Below are 20,307 nucleotides of genomic sequence, written 5' to 3'. Positions count from 1 at the left end.
TGGTTTCATTAGAATGAATATGTCGGATAGAGATTTCTTATCAGATCTTTACCTAATGGGGCTCAAACCTACATCCCTCTGCCCTTCTCACCCTGTACTTCATCTCTAGGACCATCTTCTCCACATCAATGCCTACAATTACCACCTGGACCACAGACCACCCCTTGAGCTTCAGGTTCTTCAGGTTCTTATTAATGACCTGACAACCTCACTTGGATTTCTCTTAGGAATCTCCAAGCCAATGCATTCAAACTGAATTAATAATCTGCCTCTATAAACCTGGTCCTGTTTCAGCATATCCTATGTCAAGGAATAGTACCTAATTAAAAAAAATCTTTCCAGAACAACCACTGCTTATCATTTCTTCTGTCACAGCCATATTCTAAGTCACTACTATTCCTTCCCTGGACTGTTGTCAAAGCTAGCCCATCTTGCTATACCAACTTTTGGCCAACTCCAATCCACAGAGCAGCCAGAGAGATCCCTTTTTAAAAAGAAAAGTTTAATTATATCACTCTCCGCCTTAAAAGTCTTCAATGATCTTCCAAAATTCTTGACATGGTTTACAAGGTCGCTTTATGCACCTCACTTTCCCTTGCCTGCTGTGCTTCACTGGCCTTTTGTCAGTTCCTGGAAAGAGGAATGCTTCTTCCTGTATTATAAACACTACATAAACATTACTCATTGTTAATAATAACCATAAGCAAAAACTGATCTTACATTCATTATATAACAGAGTTATTTGTTATAGAATAAAAATTTAACAGTCATGTCAATATAAATAATATATTTGTATACTAACAGCTTTATCAGATACTTATTTGGAAAAAGAAATTTTAAGGGAGAATTCACATCTCATTATCAAGTGTTCTGACCTTTGAACATGGTATCTTCTCATTATCAGGTATTTTATATGTCTTTTTAGCAATTTTTATAGTTTTCTCCCTAAAGTTCTGATAAACTTCTTGTCAGATTTCTTCTAAGGTACTTTATCTGCAAAGGATAGTTCTCTGTCTAGAGTCATTTCCTTCATTTATTACAGTAAATGGGAACTCTAGAAAAACCAAATAATTTTGATTGTCTCTTTAAAGGGATTATTTATTTATTCTGAGCTTTCCTTGTATGTTATATTCCTTGTATTATAGATACAATTAGATTAATTCCTGCTGTTTTATCGATTCCTATTTATCCTGTATCCTAATGATTTTTTAAATAAATTTTTAATTTATTTATGTGTATATGTATGTATGTATGTATATATGTATGTATGTATGTATGTATTGGCTGCTTCGGGTCTTCCTTGCTGCGCGAGGGCTTTCTCTAGTTGCGGTGAGCGGGGGCTACTCTTCGTTATGGTGCGCAGGCTTCTCACTGCGGTTGTTTCTTTTGTTGAGGAGCACGCACTCTAGGCACGCAGGCTTCAGTAGTTGTGGCGCGTGGGCTCAGTAGTTGTGGCTCGTGTGCTCTAGAGCACAGGCTCAGTAGTTGTGGCTCACGGGCTTAGCTGCTCCGCGGCATGTTGGATCTTCCCAGACCAGGGCTCGAACCCGTGTCTCCTGCATTGGCAGGCGGATTCTTAACCACTGCACTATCAGGGAAGCCCCTAATGATTTTTTAAACTAACCTTGCTGACTGATGAATGGATTTTTTTTCCACCACTAGTTCAAATGTTATAAATTCTATTCATATTCACCTAAAAAATTTTTAAACATACACTTCTCAAATATGTTTTTCTGACAATATCTAGAGCAGTGTTTTCCAAGCTGTGGGTCATGACTCTTTAGTGGACCATGAAATCAGTTTAGTAGGTCAAAACTAGCATTTAAAAGAGAAATAAAATTTCATAAAAAATATTTTACTGAATCATAGTGATCCTCAGCAATAACTATATAGGATATATTAACTTTTTAATATCTAAATATTATTTTTGCTACATATAATAAGGTGAAGTATTGTTTTGTTTTATTTATTTACTTGAATATATATATGCCTGTATAGTTGTTTGTACTATAAAATGTTTTTTACTCATGGTCACAGCACAAAGTTTGAAAAACACTGATCTTGGAGTTAATCAGTATCTAAATCCTCCCAACTCCAAACAAAGCATAAAACATTACCACACTTAGTTTATATAGGTGCCCCACCCCCTCCCACTACCTACCCACCCCTGATTTGATAAGAATATTGAATTATACTTATTGTTATTTCAATTAAAAAAATGTAAGTACTCAACTTATTTAAACTTAACAGTAAGGTTGACTAATTTCTTTGCTCACCATGGCCTCGTGTTCCGGACAGATTGGTTCCGGTTTCATATATCTTCTTTCTGGATTACGTCCTTTAGTAATTCTTTCATAGTAGTGCTGTGGGTAGTAAACTTACTGAGTCTTTGAAATGTTGGCAAATAGCTTTATTTATTCTTCCTACTTTGGCTGGGTATAAAATTCTAGATTTTTTTTTAACAGTGATTCTCTTTGGGGTTAGGGGAGAAGAAGGAGGGAGCCAGGGACAATTGGAATTTGGGTTGATAGTTAAAGACTTTACCTACATTATTTAGAATTTTAAACTATTTTCATATATATATATATATATACATATAGTTACTATTTTGTCACTACTTGTTAATATTTAATTTTTTTACGATTAAAAAATTTTTTAAAAGGAATGTACTTATATATTCATTGTGCAATTCATAAGTAAAAAGGACACTTACGTGTAAGGGAGAACTTGGATCAATTCTAAATCTTCTAGGACTTGGGCTTCTACCAAATTTGCAGCCATTGAAATACATACTCCAAGAACAGCCAAAAGAGAAGGAAGCTCCGCAAGTCTCTGGATCAATTCCTTGACATGTACAGGTACGACTGTAAGATGGTAATTGCAAGGGAATGAACTGATAAAGTAGGACAATACCTCAAATAGAACATTTCAGGTTCATATAACTATAGAAGTATAGATGGATAATGAAATGATTTTAACACATCTATTTTATTACTTATTTAAAGTAGTGTTATGTTAACAACACAAGGCTAAGTGCACTTGAATATAACTAAATCTTCAATTGAAATGTTTGTTCAAGATTGTAAATACAAATAAAAGGCAACAAACTATACAGATCTGATATATCCATAACTTGTTTGACTTGGAGATGTCCAAGGAAGGGAAATAAAGGGCCTGGATTTTAATCCAAGATTGGTTTCCTGTCAGAAGTGAAAATTAAAGCATCTCATTATCTCTTTGGACTTCATCCTTCCTTTGTAAAATGACATTGATATACTCCTGTGAGGACTGATTAAGGATAATATGTGTTGTATGTGAAATCACTTTGTCAATTTTAAAGAAAGCCTTTATAAATGTCATGAGAAAAAATTGAGGAGGAAGCTCGTTTCGTTCAGCGACTGAGTAATTTTATAACCTTGGGGGCATTTCTGAAACCCCAAAATGACTCTATACTAAGGATGACAATGATAAGAACATACACACAAAGATGTGAAACCAAAGAAGGAATGTACACCCTTGTGGTTCCTATTTGCATAATGCTTGAAACTTCTAATAGTATGGAATTAGTACTTATATGACTTAAAAATACAAACAGGGACTTCCCTGGTGGCGCAGTGGTTAAGAATCCCCCTGCCAATGCAGGGGACGCGGGTTCAATCCCTGGTCCGGGAAGATCCCACATGCCGCGGAGCAACTAAGCCCGTGCGCCACAACTACTGAGCCTGCACTCTAGAGGCCGTGAGCCAAAACTACTGAGCCCACATGTCACAACTACTGAAGCCCGCGAGCCTAGAGCCTGTGCTCCACAACAAGAGAAGCCACCGCAATGAGAAGCCCGGGCATTGCAACAAAGAGTAGCCCCTGCTCGCCACAACTAGAGAAAGCCCACACGCAGCAACGAAGACCCAGTGCAGACAAAAATAAATAAATAAATAAAATTAAATTACTTAAATTAAAAAAATACAATTAAAAAACACACGTTTTTAAAAAACAGTGAGTAAAAAGAATATAGAGATTTAGAGATCAAAACTGTAAGTATTTTTGGACTCCCCTGGTGGTCCAGTGGTAAAGAATCCACCTTACAATGCAGGGGATGTGGGTTTGATCCCTGGTCAGGGAACTAAGATCCCACATGTTGAGGGGCAGCTAAGCCCGGGTGCCACAACTACTGAGCTCACACACCTCAACTGGAGCCGGCGTGCCGCAAACTATAGAGCCCATGTGCTCTGGAACCTGCGCGCCACAACTACAGAAGAGAAGACCCACACGCCACAACTAGAGAGAAGCCTGAGAACCACAAGGAAGAGTCCGCGTGGCACAACGACAGATCCCGCACACCTCAAAGAAGATCCCACGTGCTGCAACTAATACCCGACACAGCCAAAAATAAATAAAATCTTTAAAAAAAAAAAACTATAAGTATTTTTAGTTGTGAAAGTCAGGAAAATGCCTGATATATTTGAATGTAAAAAGGATCATTTAAGACACTATGAAGGAAAAAAAGGAAGGAGGAATAGTTCAAATATTCTAACTTCCACTAAGATGGAATATATGCTTTTAAAGGGGCAAAAGATTACAATAACTTGAAAAGGAAGAAAAATAGGATATAAATAGGATCAAAGAAGGTAAATTTGAAATTGCAGAATTTCAAAGAAGTCGCCAAACAAGTAGAAAAATGTAGTTTAACTCTTAACTGTGAGACCTAAAAGTTTCTGTTAAACAGTCAACATCACCAATGATGAGACAAATAGACTTAAAATAGCTCCTAATATTATGGCCTGCCAATAATTCCTGAACTGAATTAAATCAGGAAGAAACAATCCTACAATCCAAAATTGAGCAACAGTCTACAAAATTAGCCTGTCCTTTTCAAAAAGGAAATGCCACGAAACACAAAAAAAGACTCAGATAAAAGGATTAAGAGACCCAAAAGACAAAACAACTCAATCCATAAATCATGGGTAGGGGAAAATTAGTATGAAGTATTACTGGAGAATAGATGATATTTGAATTAGAGAATAGCATTTTATCTAAGTGAAACTTCCTGGTTTTGATAATTGTACTGGTGTTAAATAAGAGAATGTCCTCATTCTTAGAAAACACCCTCTGAAGTATTATTTAGGGGGAAAAGTCATAAAGTTTGCAACTAGTTCACAAATTATTCTGAAAGAAAGTATAGAAAAGCAATAATGATAATAACATGTAAGCTTATGTGTATGTGTGACCATGTGTATAAGTGTATGTAACAAACCATTAACATTTGTGGAATCTAGGTAAGGGGTATATAAGAGTTCACTGAAATATTCTTGCATCATTTCTGTAATTATAAAATTTTTTAAAAGTGATAGGCTAGATCTACATTGAGTGATATAGAATAAAACTATTTATGAATTCTTGGGAAAAATAAGTTTATATGTATATCATTTAGAACTGTTTCTATACAAGAGGTATTTTATTATTGTGAATCCACATAATAAAATAGAAACATTAAAAATGATGTATACAACTAATATGTATAAAATAGATAAGTAATAAGAAAGTGCTATATAAAAAACAAATAAAATAAAATTCAAAAATTCAAAAAATAAGTGATGTATACATACTTGGGATTAGGAAGATTAACAAAAATATAATGAAATGATTTTAAACATAAAGGAATGTTCTGGAAGGTACACAAATAATCTTGTGTGGAGGTTAGAGAGTGAATGATATATATTTTGTTTATAATTTGTATAATGACATTTCTTTTAAAAAAGAAAGAACTTTATGAGGAAAACTACACAAAACACTCTTGAAGAACATAAAAGTAAACTTTAACAAATGGAAAGAAAAATCATATTATGGGACTGGAAGATTCAATATCATAACAATGTCAGTTTATTCTAAGTTAATTTAATGCAATCCCATTAAAAATACCATTAGATTTATCTTAAAACTAGACAAATTGATTATAAAGTTCATTTGGAAGCACAAACATAAAATAACAAAGAAAGCCTTGAAAAAGAGCAAAAATAGTGAGCTAGCCTTACCAAATATTAAAATATATTATAATGCCTCTATAACTTAAAAAATGTGGTACTAGTACGTGAAAAGACCAGACAGTGATACAGAATTCATATAAAAGAGAGGACTCCATTATATACAGTTTTTGTATAAGGTAGTATTTCAAATCAAGGGGAAAAGAAGTACTCTTTAGTAAGTAGTATTGGGATAAATGGAAAAAAGAATAGAAATGGATCTCCTCTTCCCACTTCTGTCCAGCATAAATTTGAAATGCATCAGAGATTTACGTTTTAAAAATTTCAAATTTCAACAATAAAAGAAAACATGGGTGAATTATTCTATAACTCACGTGAGAGAAAAATGTTCTTAAATACCACTCAGAATTCAGACACAATAAGGGGAAACATAGATACAATAAATTACATTAAAAAGAAAACGTGCAAAAGGTGACATAGCAGAAGTAAAAAGACAAATATCAAAGTGGCAAAAGCATTTAGAATTAAATCGCAAAGGGAGAGAAAAAATGAACACTCCTTTTGAAATAGGGGGTAGAATAATTAACAGATGGCTGACCATAAAAAAGGACAAAATAATGCCATTTGTAGCAACATGGATACAACTAGAGATTATCATACTAAGTGAAGTAAGACAGAAAGAGAAAGACAAATACCATATGATATCACTTACATATGGAATCTAAAGTACGACACAAATGAATAAACCTACAAAACAAAAACAGACTCACAAATATAGAGAACAGACTTGTGGTTGCCAAGGGGTGGGGGAGTGAAGAACTGGGAGTTTGGGATTCGCAGACGCAAACTGTTATGATATAGGATAGATAAACAACAAGGTCCTCCTGCATAGCACAGGGAACTATATTCAATATCCTGTGATAAACCATAAATGGAAAAGAATATGTATATATATACATATGTATATAACTGAGTCACTTTGCTGTACAGCAGAAATTAAAAACATTGTAAATCAATTATACGTCAACAAAATTTAAAAAATAAAAAACAAACAAATGGCAAATGCTCTTAACCATATGAAAAAATACTCTTATTCATAATATGAAAAATTCAAATCAACGTAAACTGATGACATTTATCCTCTATTAGATGGGCAAAAACTCAAGTTTGACAACATTGGAAAACTGTAGAAAAACAGATATTCTCTTACAGTGCTATAGGAAATGCAAAATTGTACAATTCCTTATGGAGGAGCTGTTCCTTTATAGAAAAACCTCTCTCCTCCAGACTCCAGGGGTGAGAAGGATCAGGTACCAAAGAGAGAAGCAAGAAAAGAATATTCTAAAGGAGAATATCCTAAAATGGTCTTAGCCCACTATGAAACCAAGTCTCTCGTTAAAGAAATGTTCACTCTTTAGTTGCACAATACCTAAAATTCTGTTCTCCCATATAACATATGTAGTTGGTAGTTAATTTAACATGATATAATAGACTGAATGGCAAAACAGTACAAAACAGATTTGATTACTTTTCATTGAGAGTGCATCTTCGGTCTGTGGGATGACCATTGTATGACTTTAGACTTTCCGTAAGCTGCGAGTACAATTTGTCAGCCATTGGAAGAGGGATGCCGTCCCATACCATGATGAGCACCACCATCACAGCTGTTGGACAGTGGTGGCCTGCACGCTGTCGAACAAGACAAAGAACTTTCTCTTCATCGCTGCTTCTTCTTAAAACCTGCCAAAGCAGAATGCATACATTTATGGAAAACAAGAAACCTAATATTGAATGCAGTGGATATTGTTTTTAAAGCTCTGCATCATTACATTTTAGTTTTTAAAAAATTACTATTTCTTAAAGGGTTGAAGCCTATAGGACCTTCAGGTGTTAGACTAGCTGCCTCCATACAACTCATCACAGGGTATCCAAGGTTACTTGACTAACAAACAACAGGCAGAAATCTGTGGAAGCAGTCTGTGTTTTATCTCACTGTTGATACAGTATTGCAAAACAGACAACAGAAGATCCCATGGAAAAGAGCCTAATTAACTCATCTGCTCTTCCATAATTGCCACAACAGGACAAATCTAGCTAGGTAGAAATAACCTAGTACTCCCAGCATTAAAAATAAACTCTGAGCGCTGTATTTAGCATCTGAGGAAAGTTATTGATGTTTTCCTTGGGCAAATGGTTTTGCCATATAGAATAACTAATACATAAAGCAATACTCCTGCAATTCCTGTGATTTTTTCCCATGCTATCACAGGGATTTATCATACCCAACTTATCATAAGATTAAGGTGGTCTACCTGACATGGAGAATGCAAATTACAACAATTCATTTTGAATATTTATCCTTTTATCTTACACTGCATCATAACCATGAGTTGCTAAAAAAGGATTCCTAAGTATTTAAAATACTGCCCGGTGGTCTTAGTGTTTATCCTAGTGTTTATTTTTTTAAATTACATTAAAATATTGACATCATGTAAAACCATCCAACTATGTTTAAAAGTCCCTCCATATATCACAAATTTACAGTGAGACTGATCACATTAATCAGTAAATGATGAAACTGCCCACCCCTGTGACGAGAATGGAGCACCCAATAGCATAATTAATATTCTATTTTTGTTGCTATAATATTACAAAAACTTGAGATGAAACTTCTTAAGATGTTAGTTACCCAATATCACTTTCTTCTGTCACTCCAGATGGTTAACAATCATTGCTACCAAGGCATCCCTTGAGTAGAGTTGGCTTTAGGACCTTCCCCCTAAACACAATTACGTATATTAAAATTTTTTTCTATATTTATATGTCCTTTAACAGCCAAATAAGAATACATTTGCTTTCAAATAAGCTCAAACGCAAAATGATATATTGTAGCAAACAAAATTACACCAGATAATCTTCATGTTGTCAAACCAACAAAGTTATAGTGATCCAGTCTTTGTGTGGGAAATGCTAAAATGCTTTGTATTCATTGTATTTGTGCCTTTGTCAGATCTTGCATATTTCCTTCAGTGAATAATGGAAAATTAAACATAATGAGTCTTTAAATTCAGATATAGGTTTAATAAGCTGCTTAAGTATTGCTATGATATGGATATTTATGTCCACCCCCCAATTCATAAAATAAATCCTACATCCCAACAATGGTATTAATAGGTGGGGCCTTTGGGAGGCGATTAGGTCATGAGGGGGAAGCTCTCATGAGTGGGATTAGTGTTCTTATAAAAGAGACCCCACAGAGCTATGCAGCCCCTTTTACCATGTGAAGACACAAAGAGAGGAGGGATCACCAATCATGCTGGCACCCTGATCTTCAAGTTCCAAACCCCAGAACTGTGAGATACAAATTTCTGTTGTTTATAAGCCACCCAGTCTGATATTTTCTCATAGCAGTCTAAAAGGAGTAAGACAAGTATTAAACCTGTATAAGACCTTTGAAAACTATAAACATATTATTAAAAGAAATTAAAGAAGACCTAAACAAATGAAGAGAGATACCATTTTCATGAAAGAGTAATTATTATAATGACGTCAATTTCCCCGAAATTGGTTTCCAGATTTGATACAATTCCAATCAAAACCCTACCAGAGGGACTTCCCTGGTGGCACAGTGGTTAAGAAACCACCTGCCAATGCAGGGGATACAGCATCGATCCCTGGTCCGGGAAGATCCCACATGCCGCAGAGCAACTAAGCCAGTGCGCCACAGCTACAGAGCCCATGCGTCTAGAGCCCGTGCTCCTCAACAAGAGAAGCCACAGCAATGAGTAGCCCCCGCTCACTGCAACTAGAGAAAGCCCGCGCAGCAACAAAGACCCAACACAGCCAAAAATAAATAAATAAATAAATTCATATATATATATATACATAAAACCCTACCAGAATTAGTTTTGTTTGGGGGTGGAATTGACAAACTTGTTGCAAAGTTTATATGGAAATGCAAAGGACCAAGAAATGACAAGGAACAAAGACAGAGAAAGTGATCTACCAGGTATCAAGATCTACTGTAAAGTTATAGTAATTAAGATACTCTAGTATTAGTGCAGTGACAGATAAGGAAATCAGTGGAACAAAACAGATCCATATAAATATGGTCACCTGACGTATGATGAAGTTGACACTGCAGTGAAAGGCAAAAAAGCAGTCTTTCAATAAATGGTACTGGATAGACATCCATATGGGAAAAAAAAAAAAGAATCTTGATGCCTACTTCACACGAGTGACAAGTTATATTGTAGATCTAACTATGAAAGGTAATCATTAAGTTTTTAGAAGAAAACACCTTCAAGACCTGGAATAGGTATAATATTTTAAAATAGATTACCAAATTTAATAATCCTAAAGGAAAAAGTTAAGAAGCTGGAATATATTAAAATTAAGAACTTCTGTTTATCAAAAGCATTAACTAACAAAAGATTAAGTATAAAGGCAATCAATACAGTGGGAGACATAGCTGCAATATATATAATCGACAAACTATTCTTACCCAAAATATATAAAGAACCTCCTCAAATGAGTAATAAAAGCAAAGTAGAAAACTGGCTGAAAAAATTAAATAGGCTCAACACAAGACAATATCCAAACAGATGTTGAGCATATGAAAATATGCTCAACATTATTAGTCATCTAGCAAAGTAAAAAAACTTAAAAGCACTACATATGTGGGTGGGATTATAAAACGGTGTAACTGCCATGGAAAACAGTATGAAGTTCCTCAAAAAATTAAAAATAGAACTACCATATGACCAAGCAATCCCACTTCTGAATATTTATCCAAAAGAATTGAAAGTAAGGTCTGAAACAGATATTTGCAAACCCATGTTCATTGAATCACACAAAGGAATATTATTCAGACTTAAAAAGTAAGGAGGGCTTCCCTGGTGGCGCCGTGGTTGAGAGTCCGCCTGCCGATGCAGGGGACATGGGTTCGTGCCCCGGTCCAGGAAGATCCCACATGCCGCGGAGCAGCTGGGCCCGTGAGCCATGGCCTCTGAGCCTGCGCATCCGGAGCCCGTGCTCCGCAATGGGAGAGGCCACAACAGTGAGAGGCCCGCGTACCGCAAAAAAAAAAAAAAAAAAAAAAATAGTAAGGAAATCCTGTCATGTGGCAAATGGATGAACCTTGAGGACATAATTCAAAGTGAAATAAGCCCATGATAAAAAGACAAACACTTTATGATTTTACTTACAAATCATATTCAAAGTCATAGAAACATAAAGTTGAATGGTGTTAGGGGCTAGGGTCATAGAAAAATAGGAAGTTGGTTTAAGGGGTATAGGGTTTCAGATTCGCAACATGAAAATGTTCTGGAGATCTGTTTCACAACAATGTGAATATACATAAAACTATTGAACTGTACACTTAAAAATGGTTAAGATGGTAAATTTTACATTATGTGTTATTTTACCACAATAAAAAAGAGAGGAAAGTCTTCTTTAAAAAAGCACTACAGACCCAGGAGATTGTCTAAAATGGAAAAGATAGAAAATGTCAAGTGTTGATAAGAATGTAGAGCAACTGGAACACTGGTACATTACTCATATGAGAACGTAAAAAAATGATAACCACTTTGGAAAACTATGTGTTAGTATCAACCAAAGCTGCACATATGCATATCCCGCCCCCTCAGCAATTCCACTTCTAGGTATATAACAAACAGAAATGTATTCTTATATTTCCTAAAGATAACACCACTATTGATGACGACCCAAAACTGGTAAAAACCCAAATGTTAACCACCAGAAGAATGGCTCAACGAGATGAGAATGATCTACAGTTACAAGCAACATGGCTTAATCTCACAATTATAATACCGTGAGGAAGACGACAGAAGACATATGCAGAAGAATACATATTAGAAGACTGCATTTACATACAAAGTTCAAATCAGGCAAGATTAATCAATAATGTTAGAAGGCAGGAGAGTGGTTACTCTTTAGGGAGTAGCTAGTGACTGGGAGGGTGCAAGAGTACTTCTGTAATATTGACTGCTGGTTACACCAGTGTGTACACTTTAGAAAAATTCTGTGACCTTAGGGATTTCTGAAGTCTTCTGCATGTATATCACACTAAGATTAAGAGTGTACCTTAACCTAAATTTAAAACAAAAAACAGAAACTGCTTAGTCATTTACTGGCTCAGGACATTGTAGCAATTTTATTAACCTTTCTATAGGAGCACAGACCTCGGATCTAATAAATATTACCCACTATTTTATGTCTCTTTATTACTGCATACTTGGCTCCTGAGCACAGAACTCAGCTTATGGGAGGCTCTCGTCAAATATTTGTTGAACGAACCCACAAAAACCCAATGTGGTTGCATTTTATGAAAATTTCAAAACCAAGTGATATTATTAATAAGACAGAAACTCTCATTTCAGAAACAGATTTTAAGTGATACGAATAGTCTAAATTTTAAAACTTTTGGAGATAACCACATTTTTTTTGTAACTGGAACAAGTATTGATTGGTAAGCTATTGAAGCTGGGGCCTCATGACAGACTCACTTTATAAATGTATTTGTATTATTTTATTTTTGGCTGCATTGGGTCTTCATTGCTGAGCGCTTACGTTCTCTACTTGCGGCGAGTTGGGGCTACTCTTCGTTGCGGTGTGTGGGATCTCATTGCAGTGGCTTCTCTTTGTTTCGGAGCACGGGATCTAGGCACACGGGCTCCGTAGCTGTGGCTCACGGGCTCTAGAGAGCATGAATGGGCTTAGTTGCTCTGCGGCACGTGGGACCTTCCTGGACCAGGGCTCTGCATTGGCAGGCAGATTCTTAACCACTATGCCACCAGGGAAGCCCAACACTCACTTTAGATGATAAATGATGCACCCAAACATCTGAGTAATGTAATGATCATGACTACTGTCCTGTCACTTTTTAATATTTATTCTTATATTACATGCTATGCAATTGTTATATCTGTGAAACATCACACATTCTTCTAGCACTTGTGCTAAAATCATAACCCAAATTGAATAATGTTGGAATGAAGAATGTTTAAAATAAATGGCTTTTGTAAATACCATCCACTTGTCTTTTTTTTTTTTAATATGTATTTATTTATTTGGTTGCATCAGGTCTTAGTGGCAGGTGGGCTCCTTAGTTGTGGCCCACCAGCTTCTTAGTTGTGGCAGGTGGGCTCCTTAGTTTCGGCTCGCATGTGGGATCTAGTTCCTGACCAAGGATCAAACCCAGGCCCCCAGCATTGGGAGTGTGGAGTCTTAACCACTGCGCCACCAGGAAAGTCCCACCATCCACTTGTCTTTTGATATCAGCTTTATTGAAACGTAATTTAAATATCACGAAATTCATCCTTTCAAAGTATGCAATTCAATGGTTATTTGCACATTCAGAGTTGGCCAACCATTACCACCAATATATAATTTTAGAACATTTTCCTTCTCTGAAAAGAACCCCATTAGCACGCATGCCAAATTTCTCTCTTTTCTTGGCCACCATTACTCTACTTTGTATTTCTGTAAGTTTTGCTTATTTGGGACAGAGGATATCCTCTAACATGTGACCTTTTGTTTCTGGCTTCTTTTACTTAGCATAATGTTCATTCATGTTTATAGTATTTATCAGTACTTCCTTTTTATTGCCAAATAATATTCCGTTGCATGGATATTCAACTTTATGTTTATCCATTCATTGGTGGCCATTTGGATTGTATCAACTTTTGTTATTATGATTGAAGCTGCTATCAACATTCATGTAACAAGTTTTTATATAGACACATTTTCATTTCTCTTGGGTATATACCTAGGAGTGGAATTGCCTGGCCATATGGAACTGTGAGTCTTCCAACTTTGCTCTTCTTTCTCAAGATTATTCTGGCTACTCTAACATATTTTACTGTTAACTTAAGATAGGACACTCATACATTTAGACATGATGCTGAGAATGTAAACAGCAGCCGAAATCAAAATGACCAGTGATTGGAGATTGGTATGCTCTGAGAATTTATTCCCATACTTAGTATTTATCCCTGTGACCACTACATTTCAATACTTTGTATCACAGAGAAAACTGAAGTAGGATTTCCACAGGAAAAGCCATTCTCATTAATTAATGTATTAGATACAACTTTTCTGATTAAAATTTGTATTTAAAATCCATTGTATTACTATCACTATTTCTCTCCTGAGTTTAAATCGTGCATTTTCTATTTTCTCTAAATTATCATCAAAATTATTTGAGCAAAAGAGTTCTGGGTAGCTATTAAAGCTGTGTCTAATCAAATCCTCCTATAATTTCTAGAGAAATTAACATCAAAAGCAACTATCAAGGAAAAAAAATACTTCTGCAAACTAATTTGGAGAAGGAAATGAAGAACTTATGCTCTCAATTTTGAAAAGTAGCTGATAATAAACAGTAAGTTTCTAAAGAGCCTAATCAAACATAAGCTTTTGCACAGCAAAGGAAACCATAAATAAGATGAAAAGACAATATACGGAATAGAAGATATTTGCAAACAATGTGACCAACAAGGGATTAATCTCCAAAATATACAAACAGCTCATACAGCTCAATAACAACAACAAAAAAACCCAAACATGCCAATCACAAAATGCACAGAAGAGCTAAAGACATTTCTCCAAAATGGAATACAGATGGCCAACAGGCACATGAAAAGATGCTCAACTTTGCAAATTATTAAAGAGATACAAATCAAAACTACAATGAGGTACCACTTCACACCAGTCAGAATAGCCATCATTAAAAAGTCTATAAATAATAAATGATGGAGACGGTGTAGAAAAAAGGAACCCGCCTACACTGTTGGTGGGAATGTAAATTGGTGCAGTCACTATGAAAAACAGTATGGAACTTCCTCAGAAAACTAATAGAGTTGCCATATGATCTAGCAATCCCACTCCTGGGCATATAACCAGACAAAACTATAATTCAAAGAGATACATGCACCCCTATGTTCATAGCAGCACTATTTACAATAGCCAAGACATGGAAACAACTTAAATGTCCATTGACAGATGAATGGATAAAAAAGATGTGAGATACACACACACACACACACACACTGGAATACTACTCAGCCATTAAAAAGAATGAAATAATGCCATTTGCAGCAACATGGATGGACGTAAAGATTACCATACCATGTGAAGTAAGTCAGAAAGAGAAAGACAAATACCATATGATATCACTTATATGTGGAATTTAAAACATGACACAAATGAACTTATTTACAAAACAGAAACAGACTCACAGACTTAAATAGACATAAACTCAAATACATAGAGAACAGATTTGTGGTTGTCAAGGGGGAGAGAGAGTGGAGGAGGGATGGATTGGGAGTTTGGGATTAGGAGAAACAAAAGATGCAAACTATTACATATAGAATAGATAAACAAGGTCCTACTATGTAGCACAGGGAACTATATTCAATATCTTGTAATAAACCATAATGGAAAAGAATCTAAAAATATATATATATATATGTATATATGTATGTATAACTGAATCACTTTGCTGTATACCCAAAACTAACACAACATTACACATCAACTATACTTCAATAAAATAAATTAAAAAAAAAAAGATACACGGTCCAAGAGCTGAAAAATAAAATAATTAAAAAAATAATGGACTTCCCTGGTGGTCCAGTGCGTAAGACTCTGTGCTCTCACTGCAGGGGCTCCGAGTCTGATCCCTGGTTGGGGAACTAGATCCCACATGCATGCTGCAACTAAAAGTCCACCTGCCACAACTAAGGATTCTGCATGCTGCAACTAAAGATCCCTTGTGCTACAACTAAGACCGGGCATAGCCAAAATAAATAAATAAATATTTTAAAAATAAATACATAAATAAAGTAAAAAAAAATAAAAACAGGCCACTGTCAGAAACAATGTAAGAGCAACAAGTAAATCTTTGTATAACCTGAGGAATGAACAATGGGGGAATATCTCTCTTTTTGGTTATACTCAATCTGTGCGGCAATGGATATTCAATGTGTATTGTTTTAGATGTCAGAAATAAATTGATGATATAAATTAAGTATATGAATTTAGATAAAGCAATTAGTAGCCAGGTCCAAAATACTGTCAGGTTAGCAAGACGTTATTCTGCCTAAACATGGTATGCTGCAAATTATAATTACCTGGGAAGCTGATCAAATAATACCATAAGTGAAACCCAAAATTGAACGTAAAGGGTCATTTCCATTAATGGAGAAAATATCAGCAATGTATTTTTCTACTGTGATATTTTTAGGGGCGAATATAAGACACTTGTGAGAGGTTTGTATGAATAAGGGTGCAAAGTAGGGTCATACTCTTTTCTGTTTGGAGAGAGTGGAAAGGCTTCATGGAGGAGACCCTTCTTAAAAGACTGAAAAAGAGTTTGCCACCAGAAAAAAGATAGTACAAAGGCAATTCTAATATTCTTGGAAAACCAGCCTACAAGGCAAGGGTGTTATTTAAGGAAGAATTCCGCCAATTGTATCCATACCAGATGGCTTCTGTGACTATAAGACTCCATTTATTAAATTATTATACATAATTGGTTCTATTTTTGGGATCTCTGACATAAAGATAATGCTTTGTCTGTTTTCAAGATGTAGCTCAAAGGTCAACACCTCCCCAAAGTCCTTCCTGGAACCTCGTCTCCAAAAGTTACTCTTGGTTCCTCCCTCTTTGTTCCCTCTACATGCCATTTTCAAGGGGCAAGTGATAGGGGAGTAGTAACTAGCACATGGATAACACGAGGTATGGCCATGCCTTCTTCACCTAAGAAGACGTATTATAGACAGGCTGCTGACTTCAGTTACTGAGGAGTGATCTTTTGGGGAAAGCTATGTTACCGAGAAGGAGTGTAAGCAACAGTTTGAACAGCTGAAGAAAGGTTTTGAGGATCTAGACTTTCTTTGGCAGTTAAGGTATTAGTGATCATTGTGATAGTACTTTCAGAGAAGTGGAGACAAAAGATCAGTCTGATGATCATTAGTAAAAGATTTCTTAGCATTTCTATGATGGAGTCCCCTTGTCCTGGGTTATAAATTGTTTTGCCTCAACAGCCTCTTTATGTATAGCTCTGAAAAGTGCATTGTAAACTATTTCTGTTACCCTGGTCTCGATGGGACAACCTATTTAAATTCCCCGCAGGGAGATCTTAAGGCACGATAGATCAGGATCAAGAGTGATAACCTGGGATATTCTAAATAAACTCTGGTGGTCTAGTGGGTTTAGGGCCATTTTTTTTTTTTTTTTTTTTTGCGGTACGCGGGCCTCTCACTCTTGTGGCCTCTCCCGTGGTGGAGCACAGGTTCCGGACGCGCAGGCTCAGTGGCCATGGCTCACGGGCCCAGCTGCTCTGCGGCATGTGGGATCTTCCCAGACCGGGGCACGAACCCGTGTCCCCTGCATCGGCAGGCGGACTCTGAACCACTGCGCCACCAGGGAAGCGGGCCATTTTTTACTAAGGATATAAAAACTGGTGGAGAGAGAAGACACAAAGTACTCTTGCAATTTATAAGGAGGTAACTGTAGGTAACAATATTTTTATATTCTTAGGGCATAGAAAGAAGGGTCTCAAAGACCAAGAGCAGTTTCCACTATAGCAGGCAAACTCAGCTTCTAGCCATAGTATATTTATATAGGTTAACAGAAAAAGTAAAGTAGCCTTTTAATTCCCCTGCCTCCAAAATCCAGAGAAAATTAGATATATACATTCTTGCTTTGCACAAAACAAAAAAATATTCATAATGTCAATGAATGGTATGCTGACATTTAATTATCTTCCACTACAATCACTAATTTCCCTTACTGGTATATAGACTTTGTAATTGTTATTTTGGAAACACAGCATTTTGTTTGTTGGATCAGAATTACTACTACATTTGCTGGTACCTGCAGATATTTGAACATACAAAGGCTAATCAAACTATTACTTCTGAAAACTAGAATTAAAGGTGAGAATTTAGATCAAATAGACAATGTGATAAAAAATAAATAAAAAGAAACAAGTGGTATTATAATTGGAAGACAATTATTTTTTATAGAAAATTCTTTCTAGAAAATTCAAGAGAATCAAAGAAAACTCTACTGGATTTTTAAAGAGAGTAAAAGAGGTGGCTCTTTATAACTGTTGAGGACTCAACAGCTTTAATATATACCAGCAATAACCAAACAGAAGTTTGGTTTACAGCTTAAATTAAACATAGCTGTAAGGATTATCTTAAGGGAAATGCATGTAAATAAATCTTAATTAAGCTGTTCCTAGATGGAAGGTTAGACATTAAAAGATTTTAATTCTAGCCACTAATCTACTCCCCATTCTAAGATATATTTAGCTTGTTTCTAAAATTCATATGAAAGATTAAATGAACATTAAGTCATGAAAAAGATTTTTTAAACAACGGAGAGGGAAATGTCCTTCTAAATTTAAAACTTTTCTACAAAACCATAGCAAAAAATGCAGTACCAGCCCAGCAATGGTCTAACCTAATGGGTCAATGAACTATGTCAACAAAAATGGACATGTACATGGGACTTCCCTGGTGGTGCTGTCGTTAAGACTCCAAGCTCCCAATGCAGGGGATCCAGGTTCGAGCCCTGGTCAGGGAACTAGATCCCACATGCATGCCGCAACTAAGGAGCCCGCCTGCCACAACTAAGACCGGGTGCAAGCAGATAAATAAATAAATAAATAAATATTTAGGGGGGGAAAAAAGGACATGTGGAAAATGAAGTGGATTTTTTTGGCTGCGTTGGGTTTTCGTTGCTGCTTGTGGGCTTTCTCTAGTTGCAGTGAGCAGGGGCTACTCTGTTGCGGTGTGCGGGCCTCTCGTCGAGGCCTCTCGCTGTGGTGGCTTCTTTGGTTGTGGAGCACCGGCTCGTGGAATGTGGGCTCAGTAGTTGTAGCACACAGGCTTAGTTGCTCCACGGCATGTGGGATCTTCCTGGACCAGGGCTCGAACCCGTGTCCCCTGCATTGGCAGGCGGATTCTTAACCACTGTGCCAGCAGGTAAGTCCCAAGATATTGACTTTTTACTTACGAGGTAAACAATGACAAAATAAATTTCACCAGTAGATTAATTTTTTTATAGTAAAAATGTTTTTAACAAGAAAAAGATTTATTCTTTACTAAGTATTATAAATTAAGAATTTGGGAAGAATCCATCCTTTTTCAGCCTTTTTTTACATTAAGCAATTTCTTTGAAGCCTTTTTTATAATTTCTAATACTGCATTCAAACAACCCATGAAGAATTGAGCTATATATTCTATTTCAGTATGCAAAGAGAATCGAAAACTCTTGAGTGGCCTGTGCTCGAAAACAATCCTATGTTCATTTAATCAAACTTTCTTCAAATTTAGGAAGTTGTAGAATAAAGAGTTTTTACCAGAAGTTTTACTGACTGTCACTCTTCTGCTTAACATGCTTCAGCAGTTGTCCATAATTTTTAATTGCAATTTTTAACATCCTAGCTCTTAGTTTGGGTATACCCAAAATTGCTAATCATCATCTAAGAGGGTAAAACTAAGATAAATTTTGAAAATAATAGACTTTTAAAATTTAATTTTAATTTAATATGGAACTTTAATTTTCTGACTGGATGCTTCAAATTAACACTGAACTTAATTTTACTTTAAAATTTAATAATTGTATAAACATTATAGAACTATGTTACTTTAAAAAAAAGAGCAAATAAAATAATTGTTGTAATACAATCTTAGCTCTAAAGATGCAGCAGTGACTAGGGTCCTACATCAGCTCCAATAAAAATCTGGGCTCCACAGAAGGACTTGGCTAGAATCACAGCTAGGAGCAACGTTTATGTCAAGTGTCGGGTATATTACCAAAGAGAGATCACTTTTGAGCTTATCCATACCCATGTGAGAGAAAAGTAGGGTTAAATTTTCAACACAAATGATGGTGGCCACCCCCCCGCGAACAAAACCAAAATCATCCATTTAAATCCGCCTATATATTATAGTTAATGAACTTCATCCTTTGGGGGTGGTGGTGGTGATGATTAGGTGCATGTGGGGTGTTCTGGGGAGGTGGTGATGATTTATTTCTCGATCTGGATGGTTTGACTTTGTAAAACTTCAATGTGCTACAGTTGTGAGTTGTGTACTTTCTTTGTGTATATTATAGCTCAATAAAAAGTTTCCTTAAAAAATGAACTCTATGGGACTTCCCTGGTGGCCCAGAGGTTAAGAATCCGCCTGCCAATGCAGGGGACACGAGTTCAAGCCCTGATCCGGGAAGATCCCACATGCCGTGGAGCGACTAAGCCCATGCGCCACAACTACTAAGCCTGCACTCTAGAGTC

At 36.0% G+C, this 20,307-nt stretch overlaps 1 protein-coding gene across 5 annotated transcripts in view; it reads right to left on the bottom strand.

Annotated features, from left to right (window-relative positions):
• Positions 1-20,307, bottom strand: part of TET1 (tet methylcytosine dioxygenase 1) — a 127,062-nt gene that overhangs the window by 14,569 nt on the left and 92,186 nt on the right. For 3 of the 5 annotated variants that reach the window (XM_060125459.1, XM_060125462.1, XM_060125460.1), the window contains 3 exons: positions 7,507-7,718; positions 2,714-2,864; positions 2,277-2,363 (listed from right to left, as the gene is read on the bottom strand). In XM_060125459.1, the coding sequence (XP_059981442.1) occupies positions 2,277-2,363; positions 2,714-2,864; positions 7,507-7,718 (450 nt within the window). The remainder of the gene's footprint in view (positions 1-2,276; positions 2,364-2,713; positions 2,865-7,506; positions 7,719-20,307) is intronic. The other 2 variants (XM_060125461.1, XM_060125463.1) reach the window with 1 other exon arrangement.

Source organism: Lagenorhynchus albirostris, chromosome 16 (genome assembly GCF_949774975.1).
Source record: "Lagenorhynchus albirostris chromosome 16, mLagAlb1.1, whole genome shotgun sequence".
In the NCBI taxonomy this organism is placed as follows: domain Eukaryota; kingdom Metazoa; phylum Chordata; class Mammalia; order Artiodactyla; family Delphinidae; genus Lagenorhynchus; species Lagenorhynchus albirostris.
This window is presented reverse-complemented; position numbering and strand designations above follow the sequence as displayed.